Here is a 26,546-nt window from a genome sequence, read left to right as displayed (position 1 = left end):
CCAGGATAGTAAAGCTTTCTATCTTCGCCAAACACATGTGCGCATACTGTATTCCTTGTGTGATGAAACTGGATAAATGTGACTGGAATTCTAAGCTACATTTTTATCTGAAATAAATGACTTGACTTTCGATTAGTTTAAGGGGTTAAATATCTTTTAGTGCGGAAAATGTCAAGGAAGTTTGAATTTACGTAAAGGCATAAAACATTAATTTCATTACACCAATCTTATAGTATTTTGGTAGTACATTTTTCAGTGAAATAAAGAAGCATAAGTTTATAATGATTATTGGCGTAGCTATGGCTTTTTTTCCGAAACCATTTTTTCTTTAAGAAGTTTGTGGTGATCACGATTGAAGACCAATAGATCAACTAAAATTCCAAAACTCAAAAAATTCCATTAGTATATGAGTACGAGGACCTTAACGATTAATTGAATAAATAATATTTTTTTCCTGCATTCGGGATCGGTTTTTCCTAAAAAATCACTTTTTAAGCTCTAAAAATTATATTAAAAAATTGTCATTTACAAAACAAAAATTTAGGCATAAAAAAGTAATCGTTAAGGTACGAGAAAAATTAATTACGATCAATTGAAGAAAAAAAATCAAGAAAATCAGTTGAGTGGTTTTTGAGCAATCGTGATCACGGAAAAACCATTTTTGGAAAAACCACATTTCGAGTTTAAAATTTCAAGTTACCATTGCTCTTGGTAGACGAAGCGCGCTTCGAAACGCTCTCACTTTCGACATATTTCCCGGATCTCTATAAAAATTTGAAAAATATTCTCAAGGAGATGTACTTTCAGATAAAGTAATAAAAAAAATCAATTTTTTGAAAAATATAAAAGTATGTAATCCCTTAATAGATATAATATTCACGCATGGATCAGGCTTGCGATTATGCGGCTTATATTCAACTTTTAAAATCCAATTGAAAATCAGTAAAAACTTTCAATTCCCTTTTCTTATCTTTTTCAGGTTTGTACAAGTTTCTTGTCAGTCGATAAACAACTATAATTGTAAGTAAACCACTTTTTCATATAAGCTTATTCTATTGTTTATAGATTATTGTACACTGAGTGTAGAGTTGCACTAGATTAAGGTTAACGAACGCTAAACCTATCTGAAGGTGCGTCTCGATATTCGTCAGACGGGACACCTTCCAAAAGCAGTTCAGCATGCAAACAGCTATAAAGAAAACATAAGCTCTCATGTGATAAAAATATGCTGCCAATCGACAAAACAAAAGTACAAGTGAAATTGTTTATATATGTGTAAGCACGTACATATATATTTCACTTAAGACAAATTCTGCAGCATTAGCAAGTAAATGAAACAATTTCCACTTTCCTTTCCTTAGCTTCCCCTGCTCGTTCCGTACTGGAACAGAACGATTATTTACATTCCGAGACGCAAGAAATACCGTATTTAGCGCAACAATTAAATTGCTGCACAGCTGGAAACGGTCCCGGCGAATCGTTGATTTCGAAAATGATGACGATGATGCTACAGGATATTTACATAATGTACTAGACATCGGAGCGGTCACTATTTTTTATACTTTTGCATGTTTGGATACACAAAATTGGCGACGGATTGTGATCTGATATTTTTTTAATTCATTAAACAACTAATCAACTGGCCGAAGAGATTAAATTTTAATTATCACTCGGTAGCTTTGTTATTTGTAGAAATTAGATTCAATCGTTTAGAATCGTTTCTACAAATTACGATCCGAATCTGTAGCATATGCAAATTTGTTCAAGTTCCACTGCAGCGTATTTTACATTCTCTGCTATTTATCATCATATGTATGTGCATCATCAATGACTTTCTGCAGCACAATTCATTCACATCGCCCACCGGGCGCAAAGCCGACTAATCCAATCGTCTGGTAGCACTAGCTATAGGATGCACTGGTAGTACATACTGTTGCTAGTGTACAAACGTCACCTCTATAATTGTATAGATGTATATAACGCTGCGACATAGACTACCACCGTCAATGTCGTAGTTTATCATGCCTTCGTTCGTGGGGCAGCATCTCTATCTCTCTCCAATCAAACACTATAAAACTCGGCATTTCTTTCACCGGCCCCGAGCGCATCGAGAGCGGAACACGCAACAAAACTTCTGTTTTGTTCATTGCGACCGGTGACGACGCCGAAGTCAGTCAGCACAAACCATTCCGAGAGTTGGTAGATTTGGTGCATCCGTAGTGGCGGCGGCGACGGTGGCGGCAACGACGACGACGACGACGACGCCCGTCACAGAAACAACTACACAGCACTCTTCGGGACGGGACGAGCATTCGACGGAAATTTGCAATTCTGGTCTACCTTGCTCAAAGTCAGCTCCCCGGCTCAGTCGGCAGCTAGCGGCTTCAGGCTTCAGTTCTCTTCCAGCCGGTTCGCTAAACGGTCGCGGGTACACACGCGTGCGGGCAGCAGCAACAGTGTAGTTCGGTTCGCGCGCGCGTCAGCGTTGACGGTGAGCGGAAGGTTCTTCGGGCGGTCGATCGCGGATCTACGGTGTCCGTCGTGGGGCTAGGCGGAGTGTGTTTGTGTGTGGTACTTTAGGAAAATCATCCAGAGGCGGTGGAGAGGAAAAATGGAAAATTGAAATTTGCTGCTTACTAGTTTCACTATCACACGGGTGCACTTCTATAGTGCATCGACGGAGACGAGATAAAAGTGGGGATAAATAGTGCAGTTTTGTTTGATATCGACGTTGCTTGTCGGTGTGTGCGCGATTTTCGCTTTCATCTGGTAGGCCAGGATTCCGTGGCGATTTTGGTGTGTTTTGATGTTTTTTTAGTGCGAGAAATTCTGCTGATGTGTTCACGAGGGAACCTATTACTGGGGTTGTGATTATTGAATGGCACTGCTTGGAATTGATTGTGCTTGATGAAGCGAACGTAACATAATGCGCGTCCGAGATTACTGTACCGTACAAATATAGTTACAGTGTTGTTCAATATAAAACACCTTTCTATGACTTTATGGCGATGCTGAGGTTGTTATAAATCGAACATTTTTTTCAATTTTGCCATTGTTGGTTTTTATGAAACTCCTTTTTGTTGTGCATTGAGGGTTGTTCTGTGGTACAAATATCGTTACACTGAGTATTTGGTACAAGTCCAATTTTTTGTAGTGATTATGTTGAAAAAATATATAGCTTAGTTTAGAATTAGAATGTATGTATATGGTTTCGCACAATAACATTGGTTTGTTTTTCGTTTGCGAAATCGTGCAATGATTTAATTATTTCCACTAGCCGAAAATTAGGGTAATGACATGGTCGGAGAAATTTATAGACATTACAATTTTGTCTTGTCAAGATACGTACGTATCTTTCAAGAAGAGATCGTTGGTCTATCTCTTGGGACTTAGTCATATTGGGTAATTTTTGATAAAATTAACGATCATTTCAAAAGCAGCCAGCTCTAGTTGCAATTAGAAGTGCTGCATCAACACTATAAAACTTAATGGATTTCACTTGCCTATCGTTTTCTCCAGGAGAGGTACCGATGATTTAAAAAATTGTTTTTCAAAAAATGACCAATCTCTTCGAAAACACTCGAGATAGCCAAAATTATGCATTTATGAAAACTGTCTATTTTAGTGATTGAAAGAACTTCATAGAGTATCTAAAACTTTTAGGAATGGTAATTGAATAGATATTCACAAATATAACTAACTATAACTTCTAAAGCGTTCAACGAAGACAACAAAGTAAAAATATTCGCAAAACCAACCTCAACGACTTTTCCAAAAACATCAGATGATTTCTACTACCAAATTGAAAAAATAATTGAAAAATCTCACTTTTACGGGAATTAATCACTAAAATCAAAGCAGCAAATAGCAGACCTTGTTAGTTTTGATAAGTATCCCGAAAACACTGTTGACGTAAATTCAGCCCTTTCAAATTTTTGAAACACAATATTTTTCAAAAATTGCCGAATTACTTCGAAAATACACGAGATCAGCCAATATTTTAATATAGAAAGTTGTCCATTTTGATCATTCAAACATTTTTACGGAACATACACAAGCTGACCAACTCTGACGAAAAAATCCGTACACCATGTAGACTGTGTGCCTGACCGTGGTGAACGATAGCGCTTCGTTGCAGAATAGTGTACTGATTTTCTCGCCAGAGTTGATCAGCTTAATCATACCCAACTTGTAAGGATGATATTTAAAAATTTGGAATTGGATTTTAGGGGCTCACCCACGAACAACAAGCAATAATGTTGATGATATTAAAGATGACGCCATTATGTCTTCAACAAAGTTGTTGGCAAAAGCTTGCTCTACAACTTTGCTGACGACATAATCGTAATAAATGTACTTTCAAGAAAGTTGATAATTATATCTCACTTTTAGGGAGATTGATCATGAAAATCACCATACGAAAGGACTTTAAGTGTCCACAAATTCCTCCAAAGACGTCATTGACCCACACGATTTTGGCAAAAAACCACTGTGCGATGTGGTGATTTTGAGAAAGTTACAAGATAAGAAAAGTTTACGATCCTGAGGTGTCTTCGGCAAATTTTTGGAAAATGTAACACCAAGAACTTTGCTGTAGACACTTGGTGTCTAATCAAAAAAAAAAATTTACACTTAATATTTATTATCTTCAAAGTTGTACTGGGTCAAAACATTTTGTAGAATGATTTTTAAATAATTATACGTATACATTTTATAAACAACGAAAAAAAAAATGTCACTTAAAATTCTTTATGTGTTAACTTTTTGGTAAAATTTAGGAGTTGGCGGGTCGTGTTGCTGGAGATTTTAAACTCAATTTTCAGAATTATTTTAAGTCAAATTTGTTTGTTATAGCTTGAGATTTTAGCTTCTGGTAAATATAGTCAATTTTGCCGAAGTGGATCATGTTTGGCAACCATAATACTGTACAAGCGAGGGGTGGGCGTAGCGTAGCTGGTAAATCGATTGCTTTGTACGCAGCGCACCTGGGTTCGAGACCCGACCTCCGCACATTGGGTTAGAAATTTTTCATAAGAGATTTTTCTAACCTGAAGAGACGAATGACCTCTAAGATCGAAATTAAAAAAAAAAACTACAAGCGACCTTAAAACTTTGCACTAATCTAAAAACGTGATATTTCAACACGAATTATTGGAATTGGAAATTACATTTGAACATCTGGGAAGGTCCTAAACATCCGTAAAACTCATGAACGCAGTGCTGGAACTCTGAGGTTTTTTTCAGACGCATTTTTAAAAGTCTCTGTCATTAATTTGCATTTGTGGCTGGATTATGAGCCGTATTGCTCACGTTTTGACCTTCCGGAAGATCGAGAAAATCCGCAGAAATTCAAAGTCTAGATTTCGTTGTTTTTTCAAAAATAATTTTTGAACATTCATTGGAACAACTCCGAGCATATGTAAAGTTGGTCAATTCAAGTCCTAGAACTCCGAATTTATTCGAAAATATTCTTAGAAGAATCATTTCCTTACATTCATACTTGTGTGTATGAACTCTGTTGGCCATCGATCTAGTCATCTAGTCATCTGATGATTATTTTGAAAAATTGTCGTTGACTGTACATAGGGGTTGGAACACAACTTCCCAATATAAAATTGAATTAATTATCAAGAGATTAAGAAATAAGACCTTCGCGATAATCCCCGCACACCTACGCCAGCGGTCTCGGTGATGAAAACATTCCGGTGATTAGGTGGATGTTTTAGCACTAACAAACGTATAAACGCGGTATCAAGCGGAACTTACAAACGCCCATGTTCGCGCGATTACGGTCACATCTGGAAATATCTTCCTTGAGTCCTAGCATCGTTGGTCCATGCCCTCAGTTGGACCAATCAAAAAATCATATTCACTAGACAATACCTTCCATGGAAACATGGCCAAGAATTCTAGTGATTTGGGAAACTTACTCTTCTAGCATGTGTACTACACACTAAAAATTAAGTATCAGATTCACTGTCCGCGTCCGATCATTCAAGAATACACGCGAATATGCGAATGATCACACGATTATAAAATCCAATTTATGCACGCGATGTTACATACACGCTAGCGCAAGCGACAAACACGTTAACATACAAATGCTCGAGCTCTTCGCGCAGACCTACGCCCGCGATCTCGCAAGCAGGATGACACCCCGGTGACTAAGTGAACGTTTTAGCATTTATAAATTTACAAATGCGATCTCAAGAGTGAGCCTACAAACGCCTGTGTTCGCGCAATCTGCAATCGGTTACGCCCAGAAGTGCCTACACTCTTGGAATTGAAAATCAATGGAAATGTATTGAGCGGTTTAGTTGCAGTATGCATCATATGAGCAACTGTGACTAGAGCATAGTAGGGCATGATTTGAGATCTTCATCAAAATCAAATAAACCTGACATCTTTTAATAGCTTTGGTGATAGCTATAAATAAATAAACCAATAAAACAAGAATTTAAGGCATTGTATCGAACACTTTAAGATATGCTATCTTTTATAGCGTTTCTAAAGGCATACATTCATAAATTAGTACATGAGGATTATCTCTTAAAGAGCTATGAAGGGATGATTTTTTTACGATGGTATTCAGATTGGACTGAAGATCTACAAGCAAATGTATTAAATTATTTTATTCGCCAGATTTCGAAAAATTGGAACCACCCTAGCTACATCGTTACTAAGGACTATCCTAGGAAATCAAAATGTTTCTGTTCACGTATGAAGTATTTGTTTTGAAAAGTTAATAAAATTCACTTTTGCGAATTAAAAAAAAAACTTAAAACCACCCTAGACTGTCCAATTTTCATTTTAGCGTCCTAATTTCATCAAAATCGAGCTCAGCGCACCAAAATTATCCTTAGATGATAATTTCAATCATTTTAAACTACTTTTGAGGTTTTGTCCAGCTTTTGTATGGAGTGGATCCACTGTGCGTCGCTAGAGTGTGGAATTGAAGTTGTGCATGCCGGCTAACGTGGTTGCATAGCTGTGCGACGATCATGTTTGAACTTCGAAGCATTTATTTTTGAATTCCTTTTCCTCCTCATTTTCTATCATGTTTTTTTTTCGATTATCCACTTCAACAACACTCTAAATTAATATACTGTTAACTCACGCGAAATATCTGACGCGCTTTCATTGATGACGAGCAATTTACTATCACATCAGCTCGTAATGTTTCGAACGGATCCTTGCATTGTTTAGATGCTGATTGAATGCTGGCGTCATCTTGTATAGATGCAATTGCGTTCTTTATGCCCTCTTTACATCGTTATGGCGTTTTTCGCACGAAATTACGCACTATTTTCCTGTCAGAATAATTCAAATTTACATGATAGTAGTGACCTATGGGGCCCCCAAAAGGCTGACTTGTCGTGCCCCCAAGCGTATGTTTCATGTTGATGTCCATATTTAATTTTGATTATAGAGGTTTTAACCTTTGGATCATTCGCCTCGTTTCCGGTTAGAGAAATCTGTTTTGTAAAAATCTTTAACCCTACGTGGGGGTAGGGAATCGAACCCAGGTGAGCTACCAACTACCCTATGCCCGTCACCTTCAAAAATAAAAATATTGCATAACCAACACAAAATTCGTGTTCAGCATTATTTTTTACCTAAAGAAAAACTCACCTGATATTTTTTTACATTGATTAAATGTATTGTACTTAGGACGAAAGATAATGCGTTTTCACAGAACAACACGCGAAAACATAAACGACGTTGTAACTAATACAGCTGATTCACGGTAACATTCGAAATGACAGTCGTCAACGATGTTCTCTACCGTCTATCTAATTCACGCAACATGAGAGACATTTGCAATAACATAGCAAAGATTATGCCCTATACCTATTGTACCCGCAAACCTATTTGACCCCACTATACTCTACCGATTTTTATAAAAAACCATTATTAGCCATAATGGTATACGTGGTGTTCCCTGCGATGATATGGATTTTGGGATTTTTCGACCAAGACATTCTAGCTGCTTTTAGTAAAAGCCAGTAAAAACCCTTTCCGAAACCGGTTTGGAATTCTGAATAGATTCAGTATGAATTCCAGCTCTAAGGCAACAATCGATTTCGACTCAATGGGTTTCGGAATCAGTTGTTTCGTTTGAGCTGGAATCCATATTTAATCCATTTAGGATTCCGAGGATTCATTATGATCGGCAGGGCCAGATGCATCCCCTTCTGGTGTTCTAACCGATGCGCAAGTGCGTTGTATGCGCTTCGAAAACTAATTTTTAACTAATCGTCGCAAACAGTGTTCAAAACGTGTTGGAAAAAAAAAATCTAATGTGTTTCCCGTTTTTTTTTAAAGAAGAACAAAATGTTGGAGACTAGCGAAGTATATGGATCGTGGATGTTCGTGATACTAGTAGCAAATTTTCTCAAAGCTGTGTTCGATCGTGTAGATGTAAAGGCTGAACGACTGAACTTGATTTTTCCAAATGGCTCAAATCATATCTCGTCGATCGTTCTCTATCTGTAATACTTGGGTATAAATAATCATACAGTTTTATCAATATGTCAGGTGTGCCTCAAGGAAGCAACATTGGACCTTTGCTATTCTCTCTGTTCTTTAATGGTGTTTCTTATGTCATCCCGCCAGGATGCATAATTATATACGCTGATGATCTAAAATTGTTTCTTATTGTATGATCCACAGTGGATTGTATTGCATTTCAGCAACATTATTTTCACTTTTCGGTATCTTGTGATGTTTTTAAAAATAGGTTTAGAGGATAGATATAGATTTAAGATGCTTTTTTTTAATGTTTGTTACTGTTAATGATTGATCAGTTTTTACGCACATTTTAAGTGCTTTTTCAAATGGGGTTTTTCAGATGAAAATAAATATTAAAAAATTAATAAATAAATAAAATAAATGTACAAATTTTTATATTATTTATTTATGAGTGATTTAAAAGTTCCCAAAAGGTCCATATTATTGATTTCAGGGCCGTATCACTGCAGTTTACTTTCTTCCGCGTCGGTATCTGAGGCACTATTCTATGAAGCTTCAATGATAGCTGCTTGCGGGCTTTGTAGACTAACAGATGCTTTGAGCATTCTAAAATGTCTTGTTTTCCAATTCTTTCTCCGATAGATGACAGCATTGTTCTATGGCACTCCATAAGCACCAAGTACGTCAGTTGTATTCCTATTATGACAAGTTCCTATTACGTGCATACATACAAATAAATGTAGAATGATATTGTGAGTCACGACTACATGCCTTTGATGTGATTTCTTTTCCGTAAATTACAAACGACTAATGCTTAAATGAGTTGTGCAATTCTTATTTATAGATTCGAGTGATTTGGATATTTTTCTATTATTTATTTTTTTACTTAGTTTGTTTAAACATTTTGATCTATTTTCATCTGACCTCAAAAGTTTTACAGAAAGTTTTCTCTGAGAGTCAATATCATTTTGTCATTAATAAATAATGGATGAACTCGTGGTCAAGATGCTTCAACCTCCCGAATGCTACACGCTTTTCGCTGATTTTTTACCGAGAAATATAATCAACTGTTATTAACCACCACAGGTTGATAGCAAACTTACGGACGACTGACACTTTAACTACGTGTACGTACTCAGGGATATACATTATCTTTACCGCACTGCAAAATTCCAATGCAGTGAGAGTCGTTATTTGTCAACCGGGACTCTCTTAACCGGTTCAAAAGGAGCACTTGAAACTTATATAACTGAAGGTCCCCGACTTAGCGTTCGAAGTGGATTTAAATCAGCCGTTTTTCGTAAATCACATTATCCTAGCCATAACAAGTATCAGTAGTCACTTCAGTTGGACAAAGATGGTGTTCATTGCCTTCCGCCAGATATATTTTGTAATCTATAAGGGAAACAAGGCGTGGAATTTACCACTAGCGTAATGTGACAAATTTCACACTTATTAAGTGTTCTCAAATTTCGCTATGCATTGAATTTTCAATTAAATTTGGCTATTATTTGAATTCGTCACGCGAAATAGCCTACCAATATCCAAAACAATCAACAATTGGTCGAGTCGTTTTCCGCCAAGTCAAGCCATTAAAGAGCTTCACTCACTGGGGTCTCCCATTAATACAAGCATGTGTGATAGCTCTTTGACTTCAACACTCACCCAGTCAGCTTTAGCTAGCACTGTAATTTGCAACCCCCCCAGAAACTACTGAAACCGGATGGAAGAAGTATAGGTACCATTGAATGAACAAAAAAAGTAAATAAATAAAAACAAAACCACGAGAGCTCGCGATTTTCAAGGTCACATAACCACCCGTAACCGCAACCGCGACCGACCGGTGTGCTGTACCTACTCCGGGAACGAAGAAAGAAGGCTTATACGGTGGGGTGGGGGAGGTCGTGCAAGAGTGTATAGTGATGGAAAAGAGACCGCCGAAGGTAGGTGAGCCTCGCAACAAGCAAACGGCAGGCTTTATTGAACCAAGCCTATGGATTGTGACGGCGATGGAGTATGGTGACAGTGTTATAAGTGAGGGGGATTCCAGAAAGTACTGAAGAGAGTGGAATGATTCGATTTTTTTTCCTACTGGTGTGTAAAAAGAATATTCATTGAGTCACCTAAAGCTTCGGTTGTACACAAAAAGTTGCATCTGTCTGTCAAGGCGAAGTTAATGACATGAAATACGGCTCTTGAATTCTTACGCCGCGGATCCTGACTAATCTAAACACTGGTTGACATTTTGATGCATCGCGTGTTGCCTCCCACACTGATTTCTATACGACTACCGTACCTTAGAACCTTCTTACGTCAGTTGTGTTTAAATTGGACAACGATGCGTTGCAGAATAGTAATCAGTTTGAATCAACTATTCAGTCTTAAGCGGCGAGACTTGTGAGAGCTGTTGTACTCTTTCTGGTTTCATGCTTCATTTCCTGCTGGATGACTTTTTCCGTTTATTTTGGGTAATGTAATCGTGTTTTGATTCGTCTTGGATGTAATCTTACGGGTTGAGAGCAATTCTTTCTCAAAGTGGTATTGAATCTTTTGGACTATTCAATGATCACCAGGAGGGTTAATCTACCGCAACTACTTTGTAGAGTTTAACTAAAGTACCAGTTTCATTTCTTTGCGATCTTAGATGTTGCAAATATAATTGGTTTTTCGACGAGATATTTTTTTCGACGAAGTTCGTATGTAGACTATGCGCTTAGCCTGTCATAGCCCTTCATTTATTTCACTTGGTCGTTGCACACTTTAAGCTCAGAACACAACTGTGACTTATTATTATCAGATAGCTGTATGTCACTATATTCTCCTTGCCAATATAACATGTTTAAATAAAAAAATGGCAAATTGATGATTTTGAAATTTAAAATAATCTCGTACACGGTCAATTACAAGGATTCGTACCCTATTAGTAATCACATACATTTCCTGTATTATTTATCAATATAAACATGCTAATTCACTGGATAGGATTGGCGATGCATTGTCGCCACGATGGCAACGTAACGAGCTAAGCCAAGTATGGAGTAGCTGATTTGACAGAATTACAACCGCAGAATGTCGTGAATGTATTGAGAGATTTGTGTAATCGACTAATGGCTCGTTTATCTACGCAAACAATATTTTATCTATATCTATGCGTACAACATTTTAAATCATAACTGGTTAAAGATTCCTTTTAAATTCTCAAGAGATTCCATTTCTTCGAGAAGCAGAACACTCTTAAGCCATATATGCAACGGTCGTCTCAGTCAGGCTTAATTTAGCATACTATGTATACCATGGAACTCGTCTTTAATTCAGTACATTTGCCGCACGCTCCAAACCGATGATGGTTGCATCCCTGCCAAGCGAGGCATCGATGCAGTGCAAGCAAGCATGCTCCGATTTGTGTGTCAGTTCTGCGAAATTGACAAAACACACCAAACTTAAGCGCCAGCATTTTTGTTTGTTTGTTTGATGGGCGGTCAACGTCGCGAGGCGCAACATTTTGCACTATATGTAGACGACACTGCGCTGCTAGTCGCATACGAGTACACTCTTATCCGTGGACGTTTCGCCAATAATACTAGGTACACAACGATGGGTGTACGCGTGAGAGCGGGGACTCAGTTTGGATAAATGTGTCACATTCCCTTTATTCACTTTGGCAAGCTCTGTTGGTTTAATGCACACATTTTTTTAATTTTTATTGCATCGTTTCGGGGTTCACTTTGGTTGTGATTTTTGTTTCGTTTATTTTTTTCTTCCTTTCTCCTGACGGATTCGCATGTGGCCTCCGGTGCGACCGAGTCACGTCTGTTTCGCATATAAATTAAGTGTTACGGCTACCGCCACCAAGAGTGTGATGTGACGAAGACCGAGTCACCGCGAACGCGACAAGCGTAAGCGCATACAGTCATCGTCAACATCCACAACAATTTAGGTACAGTGAATGGATGGTTGTGATGAAAAGTGCATCTTCTCGGAGTTCGGCTAGTGGGTGAAGCATGACAAGAAGGTGAAGTGATTCTAAATGATCCCAGACAGAATTCCATTTTTTTCTGTGGGTTTCTTTTGAAGAACGACATGGAATTTCTGAACGAGTTTTGTTTGTGATCTATTTGATAAATGTTAATTCTTGAACAGCCACTTTCTGCATAGCTGTATGCTCAGTGTGGATATAGTTTAAATTTACTAGCTACACAGAATTCGGATCTGCATACAACCGTTTCGCTTTTGTTTGGTACCATCACTATGATTTGTATTAGGTTGACAGGCCTCTGGGTTGTGGCCAATAACTCTTAAATCTGGTGCTTAGAGCATTATGGCTGTAAATCAAGAAGTGTGGATGGAAGGATTCTGATGTTCTATTGGTAAGCAGTAGGTGACGTGAGTTGTGAGATCATTCGTCAAGAAAAGAAGTTCTGGGCATGGTTGCGTCCACTTCGACGCATGGTGCAATAATAATTCTGTTGAGCAGTGGTTCCGTTTCTCACTCCGATTACTGGATCCCATCTGAGCACAGCTGTTCGGATTGAGCACAGGTTGAATATAAATCTTTAACTGTTGGGCTTTCGATTCAGAAACTTTGGAAAACTAGTTGGCATCGCGTCAAGTTTTCCCACAAAACCGTATGGTTGAGTCGGAATTTGATAGCCACAAGCATTTTTTCATATCACAATATACAATGCTAAAGGGTATTACGATCAAAATTTGACCAAACAAATTTTGAAGGCCTCGGACCACCCTTCCTCGAAAAGATTCGAAGTTCACACATCGTTGGCCTTATAGTCATTTATAAAGGTGTGCAGGTTTTCTGTCCGGTGCGATCACCAATTTTTACAATGCCTCCTGTCCTATCTGGACGTTCGTGTCGCCTAAGATGAGCTTAACGTTCTGCCGTAGGCAGCTGTCACATACACACTCCAGCAGCATCTTTATCGTTTTCGAGTCTCGCATCGTGAAGTCAATGCACATTGATAATGCTGCAGTTGAAGAAATGGCCTTTGATCCACACATATCGCATATCCTTTCGTTGATCGCCTGCCACTTGATCACGCGTTGGCGTAGCAAGTTTGTTGTGCCGTCGCTCGATGCCCGCTTTTCCACATTTTTCTTCCGGATTTTTTGTAACGTGGTGTTTTTTTTTTTGGCAATTTGTTGGGCTTGACCTTCTGTCTCGTAGTCCGCCACCCCACATTACACCAGCGACAAGTATTTAGTTCTGCCTACGGTAGGAAGATTTAAATCAAAGAAAGAACGAATCTACAGAAAAGGCAATGCTAACAGCGTTGAAAAGTAAGCATGCTGCTGAAGCACGTGAGCTGGAGAAAAAGAGGACAAAGATTTTGGAAAAATGCAAAGATCAAAGCAAATTCGCTAACTGAATAAAAAAAATGTTAAGCAAGTGATGTATAAGTAAGTTGACCAGCTCTGACAAAAAATCCGTGCAGCTGCGTGTGGTGAACGCTCTTTTGCTAAATAGTGTACGGGTTATTTGGTTCAGAAATGGTCAGTTTTAAAATTCTAAAAATAAAAAAGCCCAAAACAGTAAATCTTGTGTTGCTCCTTTTACATATCTATCTTAAACCTGACTTAATTCCAGTAGTAACTTTTCGACAAACGGAAACAAAACAAAAGCATCTGAAGATGTTTGATTGTTGCTGCTCGAAGTGCGAAATATTTGACTGTACTTAGCATATCATGTGATACCTTGCACGTCTTTTAAAATAAAAAAAAACAATGTGTGAGCTCGGAATTTTTTTTAAAAAATTCTGGAGAAACCTAGAAAATTAAGGGATTTTTTTTTCAGTTGGATAGACACTCTGTTTGTGTATAAATTAATTATTCTTCGAATAACGCGAGTTTCACAAATAACTTTCTGACCCAATGGTTCTTAAATTCATCTAAATTGTTATATTGTTTTACTTTATTTAAGCATATTTGTTTTAAATTTCCTGTCATATACCCATTTTTCAGTTTATTAATCATTGTTTCTAACGACTTTGCCACTTCTAGTTCACCTGTCTGTATATTTCAGATCCTTAATCTCACTATTCGTTTTGTTTCATTCATTCTATTTGTTATTCATTTGATTAATTTTATTCATTTCGTTTATTTTATGTTTTGTTTTATTTCAATTCATCTTATTCATTCTATCCATTTAAATCGCTTTTTATTTATTTTAATTCAATTCATCTAATTTTTTTCATTTATTTTAATAATTTTATATTTTTATAGATTTCATTAATTTCATTGATTTTTCATTTTATTTATTAAATTAATTTTATTCCTGTATTCTGGTTCATATATTTTGTTCGGTTTTTTTATTTATTTTATATTTAATTCTGTTTAGTCATTTCTTTTAATCATTTTATCCAATTGGTTAATTTGACTCAATTTAACTGATCACTTTATTTTTTTACTTTTCTTTGTAATTTTCTAACATTTTATTCAACAAGCTGATTTGAATTATTTATTTTATTAATTTGATTTGCATTAATCATTCTACACATTTTATTTTAAATTTCATTAGCTTTATTCATTTTCTATTCAGTTTATTCAAGGTTTTATTCGTGCAGGAATAGAAATTGTGTCCATCCGAACTCTAGTTGGGTGCCTATTTCGCATGAGTTCTGCAAACTATTGAACGATCCAGTGTAAGAAATGTCTCATCTCACTGCTAGGTGATGCCCAGTTTGCATCGATTATCGTTCATGTTGTTCGGGAAAAGAAGCACTTGCTTTCCACGCACTCGTCTATGTAGATTTTCTGGTTGGCAGTCCGGGGTTTAATGAAAATGTCTCTTTTTATTCCACAAGTACATATAGCCTGTCACACCAGATGTTTGTTGGTGAATATCGACTTTAAAATGTCTCCTATTTTTCCCCTTCTGGTACCATTATGTTGGTGACAGTGGATTTGACTAATGAGGAATTCCACGAAGATCAGTCCGAAAATCTCTAAAATCGTGACCGACCATCTTAGATTCCGATGAAACTTTGCAGGTTTAACCGGCATGGAAGACTAAACATTTTCCACAGTCAATAAGATTATTTTGACTCTAGTGCAATATTTTAAAAGGGCGTAGACGTTTCTACGTGCAATAATTTCAAAAATTTTTTGTTGGATTGCACTATTTTATACAGTAAAACTATCTGAGAACGATTTACAAGGAATGATAAGTATTCATTCACGAAAAAAATATACACTGAAAAAAAGGTTTTTACAAAAACAAAAATTTATGATATAAATTCAAATTGCAAAAAAACCATTTTTTCTAATTTTTTATATTGTTAACGCAAACCAAAAGAGAAAAGAAACATTTTGAATGTGATTTTATAATGGAGAAATTATCAGCAAAAAAGTTTTTCTAACAATAACTTTATACATGTTTTTAAATTCCATACTAATTGACATACAAAACTGTAATTTTATTACAGAATATAATTCTAAGTATCATTTTAAATTAAAATGAATTTAACAAATATCTTCCAAAATGCGATATATAGGGGGTTTACTCCAATTTAGCTCCTTTAGGGTGTATAAGCATATTGCCACATCGGCGTGATAGCCACAGACGTTTCAGTTCACTTTTACCCTCATCAGTAAAAAAAACATAACTTTTGTACCACCGGGAGATCAGTCCCGACTAGTCGTTTAAACGTACACGTAAGTTGCGTGTCATTTTTTGGATTTAGTGTCTACCTAGCGGCCCAGTCAGCTGTTAGATACTGACGAGGAAATATGAAAATCGGTAGGAGAGTTTTTAAGTTCATCGCAACAGTACTTTGTTAAAAACCTCCATTCCGAGAAAATCGCGGTTTGAAGTTTTGTAACGCCGCTCGCCAAGTGCTTATGGATGGAACCAGCGTGCTGAAAACGGCTTTAATTTGAAATCTAATACTATTTGGATCTGCTATCCTATCTGGATGAAATTTCGCATAAATATTTTTAAATTGTGTGTACTTGCAGAAAATGCAATATTTTCTTTCAATTTTTTTAGCTCCAACTTTGTATAAAACCCCTTTGTATTTTACATACATAGTCCGACATTTCATCCCAAAGTCCAACCTGTTAAAATACCGATGGTTTACGTCACCAATTGGCGCCAGTTCTTAGCATCTTTGCTGAATAACTGGTAATTTCCCCTTTTGAGTTCTTTCTTGGCCATGAGGCACTTACCGGCTCGTACTTCACTAAAGCCAGGTTCGTATATACGATCAAATTATCTTGCTCAAAATAGAATTCAAAGTAAACAACCGTGTGTCTTTCGCAGTAACCCAGATCTGACAAATATGTTGACAAAATTATTGCGGCATGTTCCATAGATGTTCTGTTTATGAAATGCTTCATATATAAGACCAAATTCTTCCAATAAACCACGTTCTCAAAACATACACAAAGGTTCGTCATGTTGTGCCAGAAATTACAACTAGAAGCTTTAAAACGAGTATCACTTTCATGCTGTACTATGCAATGACGCGCCCGGATTTTTTTTTTCGAGGGTTCGTGGGTAGATTCATTGTCACTCGGCCAATTTTTAATATTTTGCATTTGAAACTCAGAAAAATCTAGTTCAAATGTTGCCTTAGAGTATGAAGTTTTTCTGAATGGACTAATACTTAATGTATCGCCAACGAAAACGATTTGTTCTTCGCCGAAAAATCTTTTTTATCTACTTTGGAATATGAAAAATCACAAAAAAACACAAAAACAGGATCCGAACCTACAACCCTTGGGACTCCGGTCCAATGCACAAACCCTTATGCTTTCTCTGAGCTATGATGGGTTTGTGCATTCGGACGAAGACGGACGAGGTTGCAGGTTCAAACTCCGCATTTGTTGCGAGTTTTTACCTATGCTATATTTTTCCGTAAGGAGTAAAAATTAGTAAAAACCAAATTTTTTTTGTGAAACTATTCTTTGTACATGAGGGGCAAAATCCCAACTTGAGGGGTCTTCTTATACAGGGTGCTTGGTTCATGGTTAAGAACCTCTCGAGGGATGATTGACTGTCATATTTGGAGAAAAAAATCGTTCTACACATACCTTCAAATCTCAACCGTTACTAAGTTATTGAATTTTTTGTGCTAAAAACTTTGTTGTCTTAAAACAGCTTTAACTCAAAAAATATACTTTGCATTTCAAATCTTTTGGATCCATTGGATAGGTGAGAAAATTTTCCATTGAAAAATGTTCTCAAATGTTTCAGCTAATGAGGTTAAGTATACTTTTCACAGTAATTTATTTAAAATTTAACAATTTTGATCGATTTTTCGTTCATTTCGCGAAAATCTTAATAGTTAACATCACCATTTTAATAATTCAAATTTTTAGTCTTGAAGAGTTGCATAATTTGTTCCTTGACATGATACACTTATCTTTTCTTGTTTTCATGTGTTTGGGTTATTGAACCTCGGATATTTTTATCTCATATTCACTTATACTAGCTCTTATTGAAAAAGTATGGAACTTATTGTACCTTTTCTTATTTTTATTCGAAAGCCAGGAATTTTGCATAGAAAAAGGTATAAATACCTTTCAGTTAAGTGTATTTATTATTCTTTTAGAAGTTAATTAGTTTAAAGTTTGTGTTATTATTAGCATTTTCGTTATTTTCTAAAAATAGTAAATAAAAAACAGCACCATTATTATCATGGATTTAATGCATCTCAGCAAGTTCTACAATTCTTTCTTTGGCTCCATTCAATTATCTCTATTAGTTTCGAAGCAAAATCATTTTTATCACCTCGTTTCATATGCAAAAAATCGAATTCGAGTACAATACATTTGTGAGGAAGTCATGCAGTGTTAACTATTAAATTGCAACGAAATGAAAAGCGATAGGGATAAAGTGTCAAATAACAAGTTGTAGAGAATATTAAGGGACACCAAATGAGCAATAGTGACGATAAATTTAGTTGATTATTAATTAGAATAATTACAAATCTTCGAAAACGCTAATTTTGAGTTATTTTACTAGTAAACAATCATTTAGTACGCTTAACTAAAAGATATCTGTACATACATCGAAAGGAAATTTTCTCAACTTTCCAATGAAGCTCTGGTAATAACGATAAATATGTTTTATTATTTTTTAGATTAAAGTCTTTTAAGCACTTGCAGGTCGATTACAGGAAAAACTAGAAGTGAAATTACAAGGAAACGAGAAGAGATAGGAATATCATGTTGAAGAACAAATTATAAATCGTCCTCTAACCGATCTTTTGGATAATAGATATTGCTATAATCATAATTCATTATTTTGAGAAAAGTAACAAAAACCTCATCAAAAACACCAACTTTGAACTACTTTACAACTAAAAGGTAAATAAAACTAATTAACTGAAATTAACTGAGAACACCATTCAATAGAAATTTTTTTCACCTTTCCAATGGAACTAAAAGATTTAAAATACGAGGTATATTTTTGAGTTAAAGGTATTTTAAGATAAATAAGTTTTTTACACAAAAAGTTCAATAACTCTGCAACGGTTGAGATTTGATGGTATGTGTAGAACGATTTTTTTCTCCAAATATGACAGCTAATCACCCCTCGAGAGATTCTTAATCATGAACCAAACACCTTGTATAATTGTGCTAAAAGTACCTAACGTTTGATAATATTTTATGAAGAAATAGAATGTCTTAGACATGTGCGCTATTATGCAAAATGTTTAGTAAGGTTTCATCAATAAAATCCAAATTTTCGAGTGTAATGTGTCAAAAATGGCGTTCAAAATGGCATCCAAAATGGCGGCTCCAGCAAAAGGTGTTGTTCGGATCTGTGGCATTCTCGTTTTTGAACCATTTTACCAATCAACTTTGCGTTTTGCCCGTCTAAAAGAAGACTACATTCTCCGGCGCTGTATCCTACAAAATCGCAATATTTTGCTCATTAACGATTTTTTACAGTCGACCAAAGTGGAAAAATCATGCAAAAAAACGATACTTTATTTTTAAGTGGCCGCCATTTTGCTTCTATAATTCTATAATAGAATTTTTTCATGTTTTTAGATTGGTGTGCCACTATGGAATGTAATCTTCAAGATCGTTTTGTTTTCTGCTTGTAGACGACGAATTTCGACATGTATCGTGACCCCAGATGAGTTCAGTTTTAAAAACCTGTTTTGCTGGAAACGCCATTTTTGGCACCTTACGCTCGAAAATTTTGATTTTATAGATAAAACCTTAACCTTCCGACAGTCGCACTAGTGCACTCTGAAAATCTAGCGAGATTGTGTTAGAGCCCCAGCGAGTGCTCCCTTTATAAGGCCCCAAGTTGGGGCTATTAATTTATGTTATATTAATAGAAACACGGTTCTCTCACTTAGTTTAGAATATATTTACATTTATTTCGTAATAAAAATTGTTTTGAAAATATACTGCTACTGTCAGTCTTTGTAATGTTTGATGTTTTTCCAGCGAGATTGATGCAAATATAAAGACATGAGCTGGATCATAAATTTAAAAAGAAATTAAGGTGGGTTACTGGTTTTTACCCGATTAACAGTAAATAACCCCTGGATTCTGAGGATAAGTTGAAAAATGAGACCACAGATTACAGACGTTCATTTATTCATTTTATTTTTTTCTTTGAAATTTTTCCACTCCTAAACCAAATTTTCGGAATAAAAATAGTTGTTTTTACAAATTTGCATCACCAATTTTAAGGTCTAGAGTATTTTTTCAAAACCGAGCTAATTTTGTCCAAAAGGAAACCGCCGCCTTTTTTCGAAAAACTCTTCACCAAACTGACACTTTTCACTGTATCTCAATAAAAAGCAACATGAAGAGTTGCCAGACTCCTAACAAGTAGATTTCATAAGATTAGGACACGTCTCACTTCATATTCCTGCGTTTTGAACGAAACGAAAAGGTGGCAATATAGTTGCCATTGCCTTATAAAGGATTAATAAACATTTTGCAGAATTATATAAGAGGACCCCGTAATAAAGTCATGGGTGTGTTTCTACTTCGTCTCATCAGAAACTGACACTAACACTAGACTTTAGTTAGACATTGCCAAAAATCGAAACCCAAGAAATGAATTCATTGTGCAGTTTCAGATAATGAATTGTTGTTAATGGAGTCTTATTAAACTCAAGTCCGTTATCTTGAATTTTTTACATGATGGCGAACATAAATCTTCGACTTTAGGTTAATTTCTTTGTGAAAAAATATTGAATGGCATCCCGAGAAAACTAAAATCCCCTAATACCTCCCTGTTCAAGGTCTAAAGATAGTAGATCTTAAGTCAAACAATATTTTGGTGCATTTATAGGTATTTTTGATGCGTTGTGTGGTGTTTAAGTTTAGCGGATTTGCCCGGCTTTACTGTAAATCGTCGGGAAAATGCGTCATCTTTAATTTTTGTTTGCCTACAGGATTCCAAAATAGCAGCGAATTTTGAAGTTTCTTCACACTAAGAATATACAAACAAGGTTCGATTGCAATATGTTTCATCGGCAGACGGAACTTATTCTCTTACGAAACGTTGAAAGTTATGAGTTTGTTAGTGTGTTCACAAGTAGTGTTTCTAATTTTGGACTAGTGTCAGCCTGATGCAGTAGTCCCGTCCCATGGTTCTGAAGAGACGAAGTCGCAAATCCCTGAAATTATATTATAAAACCGCCCTGTTGAAGTTCAGTTTACCATTGTGATGTAATTTACAAACACCATAGTTTGTTGAATCGTCATGAAAAAGCTGCAATCTTAAATGTAGATCGGTTATTTTAGATTTCATAATAGAGGCAACCGTCAGTTTTTGACCTTTAGAAATTTTCAACAAATCATCGTCCATCGTCAAGCAAAGACCCAAATTCGTGTTTCGCCCACTCTTCGCGACTGTCCTGGATTTTTACTCACCTGATCTTGTCACTCAACTGTTCAGCAGCACTGCACTTCATTTTGTTGTTTCTTCCTTCAACCAAAATACCGAGTTTCTAAAGCCGAACCAAAACTGCCTCTTGAGATTCCATTATCCCGGGTTAATACTTGTGCGCACGTGTTAACGATTCTGATTCATCTTGTGGAGTTCGCAGTAGTATACAGGGTGTTTGGTTCATGGTTAAGAACCTCTCGAGGGGTGATTGACTGTCATGTTTGGAGAAAAAAATCGTTCTACACATACCATCAAATCTCAACCATTACAAAGTTATTGAACTTTTTGTGTTGAAAACTTATTTGTCTTAAAATACCTCTAACTCAAAAAGTATACTTTGTATTTCAAATATTTTAGGTCCACTGGAAAGGTGAGAAAATTTTCCATTGAGTGATGCCCTAACATGTTTCAGCTAATGAGTTCAAGTAGCCTTTTCAAAGTAATTTATTGAAAATTAAACAATTTTAATCGATTTTTCGTTTATTTCTTGAAAATCCTAATATTTAACCTCATCATTTTAATAATTGTTAGTCTTGAAGAGCTGCATAATTCGTTCTTTGACATGATACACTTACCTTTTCTTATTTTCATGAGTTTGGGTTATTAAACATGGATATTTTTGTCTCACTTTCATTAATACCAGCTCTAATTGAAAAAGTATGGCACTTATTGTACTTTTTTTCTTTTTATTCGAAAGCCAGGAAAATTTTACAGAGAAAAATGTGTTAATACTTTTCAGTTAAGTGAATTTAGTATTCTTTTAGAAGTAAATTAGTTTAAAGTTAGTGCTATTAATAGCATTTTCAATAATTTTCTTAAAATGGTAAATAATAAACATCACCATTATTATCATGAAAATAATGTATCTCAGCAAGTTCTACAGTTCTTTCTTTGATTCCATTCAATTATCACATCGTTTCATATGCAAAAATAACGATTTCGAACCCATCACATTTGTGGCGAGATCATGCTGTGTAAACTATTAAATAGCAGCAATATGAAAAGAGATATAGATAAAGTGTCAAATAAAAAGTTAAAAAGAACATAAAGGGGCATCAAATGAACAATAGTAACGATAAATTTTGTTGAATTATAATTAGAATAATTATAAAACTCTCCAAAAAACACAAATTTTGAGTTACTTCGTTAGTAAAAAATCATTTAGTACCCTTAACTAAAAGATATTTGTACATACACCGATAGTACATTTTCTCAGCTCTCCAATGAAGCCTTGTAAATAACGATATAAAGCATATTTGGTAGATTAGAGTCTTTTAAGCACTTGCAAGTCGGGTACAGGAAAAGTATAGTGATGAAATTACAAAGAAATGAGAAGAGATAGGAATAAGACGTCCAAGAACAAATTATGAATCGTCCTGAACCCCAACTTTTGGGTAATGGATATTGCTATAATCATACTTCATTATTTCGAGAAAATTAGCAAAAACCTCCTCAAAACACTAACGTTTAACTACTTTACAGCTAAAAGCTAATTAAAACTAATTAACTAAAACATATGAGAACCCCATTCAATAGGAAATTTTCTCACCTTTCGAATGGAACTAAAAGATTTAAAATACAAAGTATACTTTTAAAGTTATAGGTATTTGAAGACAAATAAGTTTTTTTACACAAAAAGTTCAGTAACTCTGTAACGGTTAAGATTTTATGGTATGTGTAGAACAATTTTTTACTCCAAATATGACAGTCTATCACCCCCCGAGAGGTTCTTAACCATGTACCAAACACCCTGTATACAACCTCTACCAATAACAAGTGTCGGACTGACATTCCTTTTGTTCCCTACCGCGACCTTCGTTCGGGTTTTGAAAGTAGCAACAGTGATACTTTGAAGGATAATTCGCTTTAAACTGCGGTTGTTTTGGAATTTTAACCATGTGCAGGAATTTGGGAACACATTTTCCCCCTGTGCGATGTCTACAAAATTCTAAAGCCTTATTCGTTTTCGTGAAATTTTACAATTTATTGCTAGTAGGAACGAACTGATACAGGTATTTTTTTGTTAAAATTTTGTTCTGAAATTGTTCTCAAAATCATCGAAATTTATCCTTCCTCTCAAACAAATGTTAGACGAAGCAGACTTTGCATACCTGTGACAGCAATTTCTTTGTTGGGACCCTCCACTTAAGATAATAAAGCTAACATTCGAACAGCTAGTGCAGCACGAGTGTATGTGTCTCATTTCCCCCATTTACTTTTCGCAGATAACGTCGAAATTCCATTGTCGCGTGCCAAAAAAATGATAGTGTCCTCAAGATTACCTACCTCTGATAACACTTTCTAGCTTTGTTACTGGCTTTCTTTGTGTACTGACTATTCCACATCCGCGGTGTGATAAGAGATAGAGACTACTCAAACAGTGCTAATTCGGTCGATCCTTTGCTCGACCCAGTAAGGCTGGAAAAGATTGTCCACAATCGAATCGAACTCGTATGTATCTGTGCACACGTACGATGTTAATTAGTAAGCTACAATACACCACCCTCCCGACATCATCGTCATTATCATCATCCTCATCATCGTCTCAGGGTCACTACGTCAGTTAACCCAATTCCCGGGGACTGACTCGTGAGCATGCACTTGGCGATTGAACCACGCTCCCGAAGGTTGTCTGCTTCCAACACTTGCATCCCGCACATATTGCGCTCCCGTATAAATGCATCTGTGTCTGTCCCTGCTCTGTATCGGTTTCCCCACCCGGTTCTTAGCCATCCTCGGTCAGACAGGGTGGCAGGCCGGGTGCGATAATAATAAAGCATGCAATTTTACGCAATTGAACGTTAGTCTCTTCAGTGGCGGGATCACTTCGGTGTATCCGGTGTGGGTTCTATGGAAGTTCACAGTTGGTTTCGAATAGCTACGTTTGATAACACCACCAGCAGAATCAATTGTTTTGTGAAGAACAACTTCACCGTCAAGGAGATACCTAAAACAATTAACTGAAAGAAGCCAATCAATTCCAGCTGTTACCATTCTACCAAACCCACTTGGCAGAAGGCGAAGTAGACGATGGTTGGTCAAAGCAAACCAACAAAAAATCGGCAAAATTCCACGATTCCAGTTGAATTCGCGTCATCGCATCCGTACAAAATGAGTGATTGTGCTAATTGAGTGAACAAGCTCGTGCAAACTAATACTCTCGCATGGGTGTGTGTGATGATCAGAAGAAACAAAAAACAACGCAATTTTGGATTACGGCTGCAGGCTGAGCATTGAGTACGAGATCAGTTCGTGCCTCCCCGTCTGAGTGCTGCTGAATCATCTCGATTGATCTCTCGTTGTAGAGTGTTCCTAGTTTGTGAAACACTTACTACCACCGCTACGTTGCGGACGGCTCTACAGTTACGTGTCGAGTGGCTCAGTAGTTCCGTATAGTTTTCTGTGCACCGAAGAATGCTGAAAAAGGAGAAACCAATGCTGTCGGTAGCGGCGATCATTCAGGCGCAGGGACGATGGGATCGAACACTCCCACTTGCGGGGTTGGCAGGTAATTTTCTAAGATTTTGATCGTATTTTAAATTAGTGGGCACACAATAATACAATTGGGTTTGTTTGGTGTGTTGCATAAATATTTCATGGGCTTTTTGTAGTTTCGTCTCCGTAATGACAATTGTCCACCACATTCCGGCGTATACTTCAAGTCGAATCCTTTTTGAGAAAACTGAACAATTTGTTTGAAAGATAGATCCCACTTTCAGTAATTTACCGATGAGTTTTGAAAATTTCCTTCCAACAAATTATTTTTTGTTGGAATCCGTGCAAATGGTACATAATCACTTTTTTCACTGATTTTGCTATGTGTTTTCCAGGAATCACTGTCATCAAAACATCAATGTAATCAACATCGTGTAACATTGAATTACCTATTCGACCAATTTTTATTCTTTGACGAACTTGCTCAGTTCAGATATTTTGAAATTAGTACTAAAGAACTATCAGAACCTTCTTATTGAGTAGTTCAGGTATTTTTGTAAACTTGGTTAACCATTTAATCAGACTGTGTATTACAAATTTTAATTGAATAAATTATTGAATAATAATCAGGTGACGTTTTTATGTTTGCCATAAATAAATAGTTAAAAACAAGACGTGGGTAACATCAGTCACTATACTGCGCAGGTGACGCGACTACAAAACGAAGTAAGTAAATCATATCGTGACAATATAGCAAGCAGTGGTAACTGGATAGATAACCACATAAACCGCGTATATCTGGTATATTTATCGTTTTCTCGTCAAGCGAACTTCTAGTAACCCGAGCAAACGAAAAACATCACACCCATGCCATGGTGGTTTGGTAGATTTTAATTTGGATTTCATATGAAAATCACATTTTGGTGTTTTTGTTGGTGATGAAGACCTGTACATGGTTGTTAAATGGTGTGAAATTCGATATGGACCATATTTATCGCTTTTAAAATGGAACTATAGTGTAATTGATCTGGTGAATTTAATCGATGATTGAGGGGAAACTGAAAGAATTACTACATTTCCTAAACAACCGTAAGCATTAATTTATTGCACAATATTGAATTTAGATTAGCAGTAATATGGCATAAAAACTTTTTCGACATTTCAAATGCAATCGAGCTCTACATTAGCATTATAAATGCATAACAACATAAGCGTATTATAGCATTAGTCGCAGTTCGCTATACGCATATAAATATGATATAATGCATACAAGCCTTGAGGATCTTTAAAGCATGTTTGCTTTACATTTGCATTTAGTGTTATTATAGAGCAAATATAAAGCCAATACAATGCCAATACAATGTCGTTGTATTTTTCGTCTTCTTTTGAGTATTGTATTCGACATATTCCATTGCACTTGGACATACCCAATATAGCCTAAGCAGCAAAAGGATCCCACATTCCGTGACTGACGAGACAAGATACCGCTGTGCAAGATTCACTAATTTTCGAAACACATTTTTGATACCTGAAAACCAAATTCCGTTGATCCCTCGGCGTGATATTGTACCTTGATGTGGTCCGGGGACTTCTCCACAAAGCAGTATTACAGTGATGAGATCACTGTATATTTTCTTTTTAGTTAAGGGGATATATACAAAGTTGGAACTCAAAAAACAGAAAACAATTTTATAGTATTTAATTTAATTTTGAAAGTACATACTTTTGAAAACATCGATGTAAAATTTCATCCAGATCG

General features: G+C 36.1%; 1 protein-coding gene across 10 annotated transcripts in view; it reads left to right on the top strand.

The window, feature by feature from the left end:
• The first annotated feature begins 2,357 nt into the window (after positions 1 to 2,357).
• The window catches only part of LOC131684934 (protein ultraspiracle homolog), an 83,722-nt gene continuing 59,533 nt past the window's right edge, over positions 2,358 to 26,546 (top strand). Inside the window, exons 1-2 of one of the 10 annotated variants that reach the window (XM_058968225.1) lie at positions 2,358 to 2,769; positions 24,435 to 24,860. In XM_058968225.1, coding sequence (XP_058824208.1) covers positions 24,767 to 24,860 — 94 coding nt within the window. In that variant the 5' untranslated portion in view covers positions 2,358 to 2,769; positions 24,435 to 24,766. Of the gene's footprint in view, positions 2,797 to 24,157; positions 24,861 to 26,546 lie in introns of those variants that run through there. The other 9 variants (XM_058968222.1, XM_058968221.1, XM_058968223.1 and 6 more) reach the window with 9 other exon arrangements.

This window comes from Topomyia yanbarensis, chromosome 2, assembly GCF_030247195.1.
Source record: "Topomyia yanbarensis strain Yona2022 chromosome 2, ASM3024719v1, whole genome shotgun sequence".
Classification (NCBI taxonomy): Eukaryota; Metazoa; Arthropoda; class Insecta; order Diptera; family Culicidae; genus Topomyia; species Topomyia yanbarensis.
The sequence above is the reverse complement of the archived record's forward strand: the minus strand, read 5'-3'. Positions and strand labels throughout refer to the sequence as shown.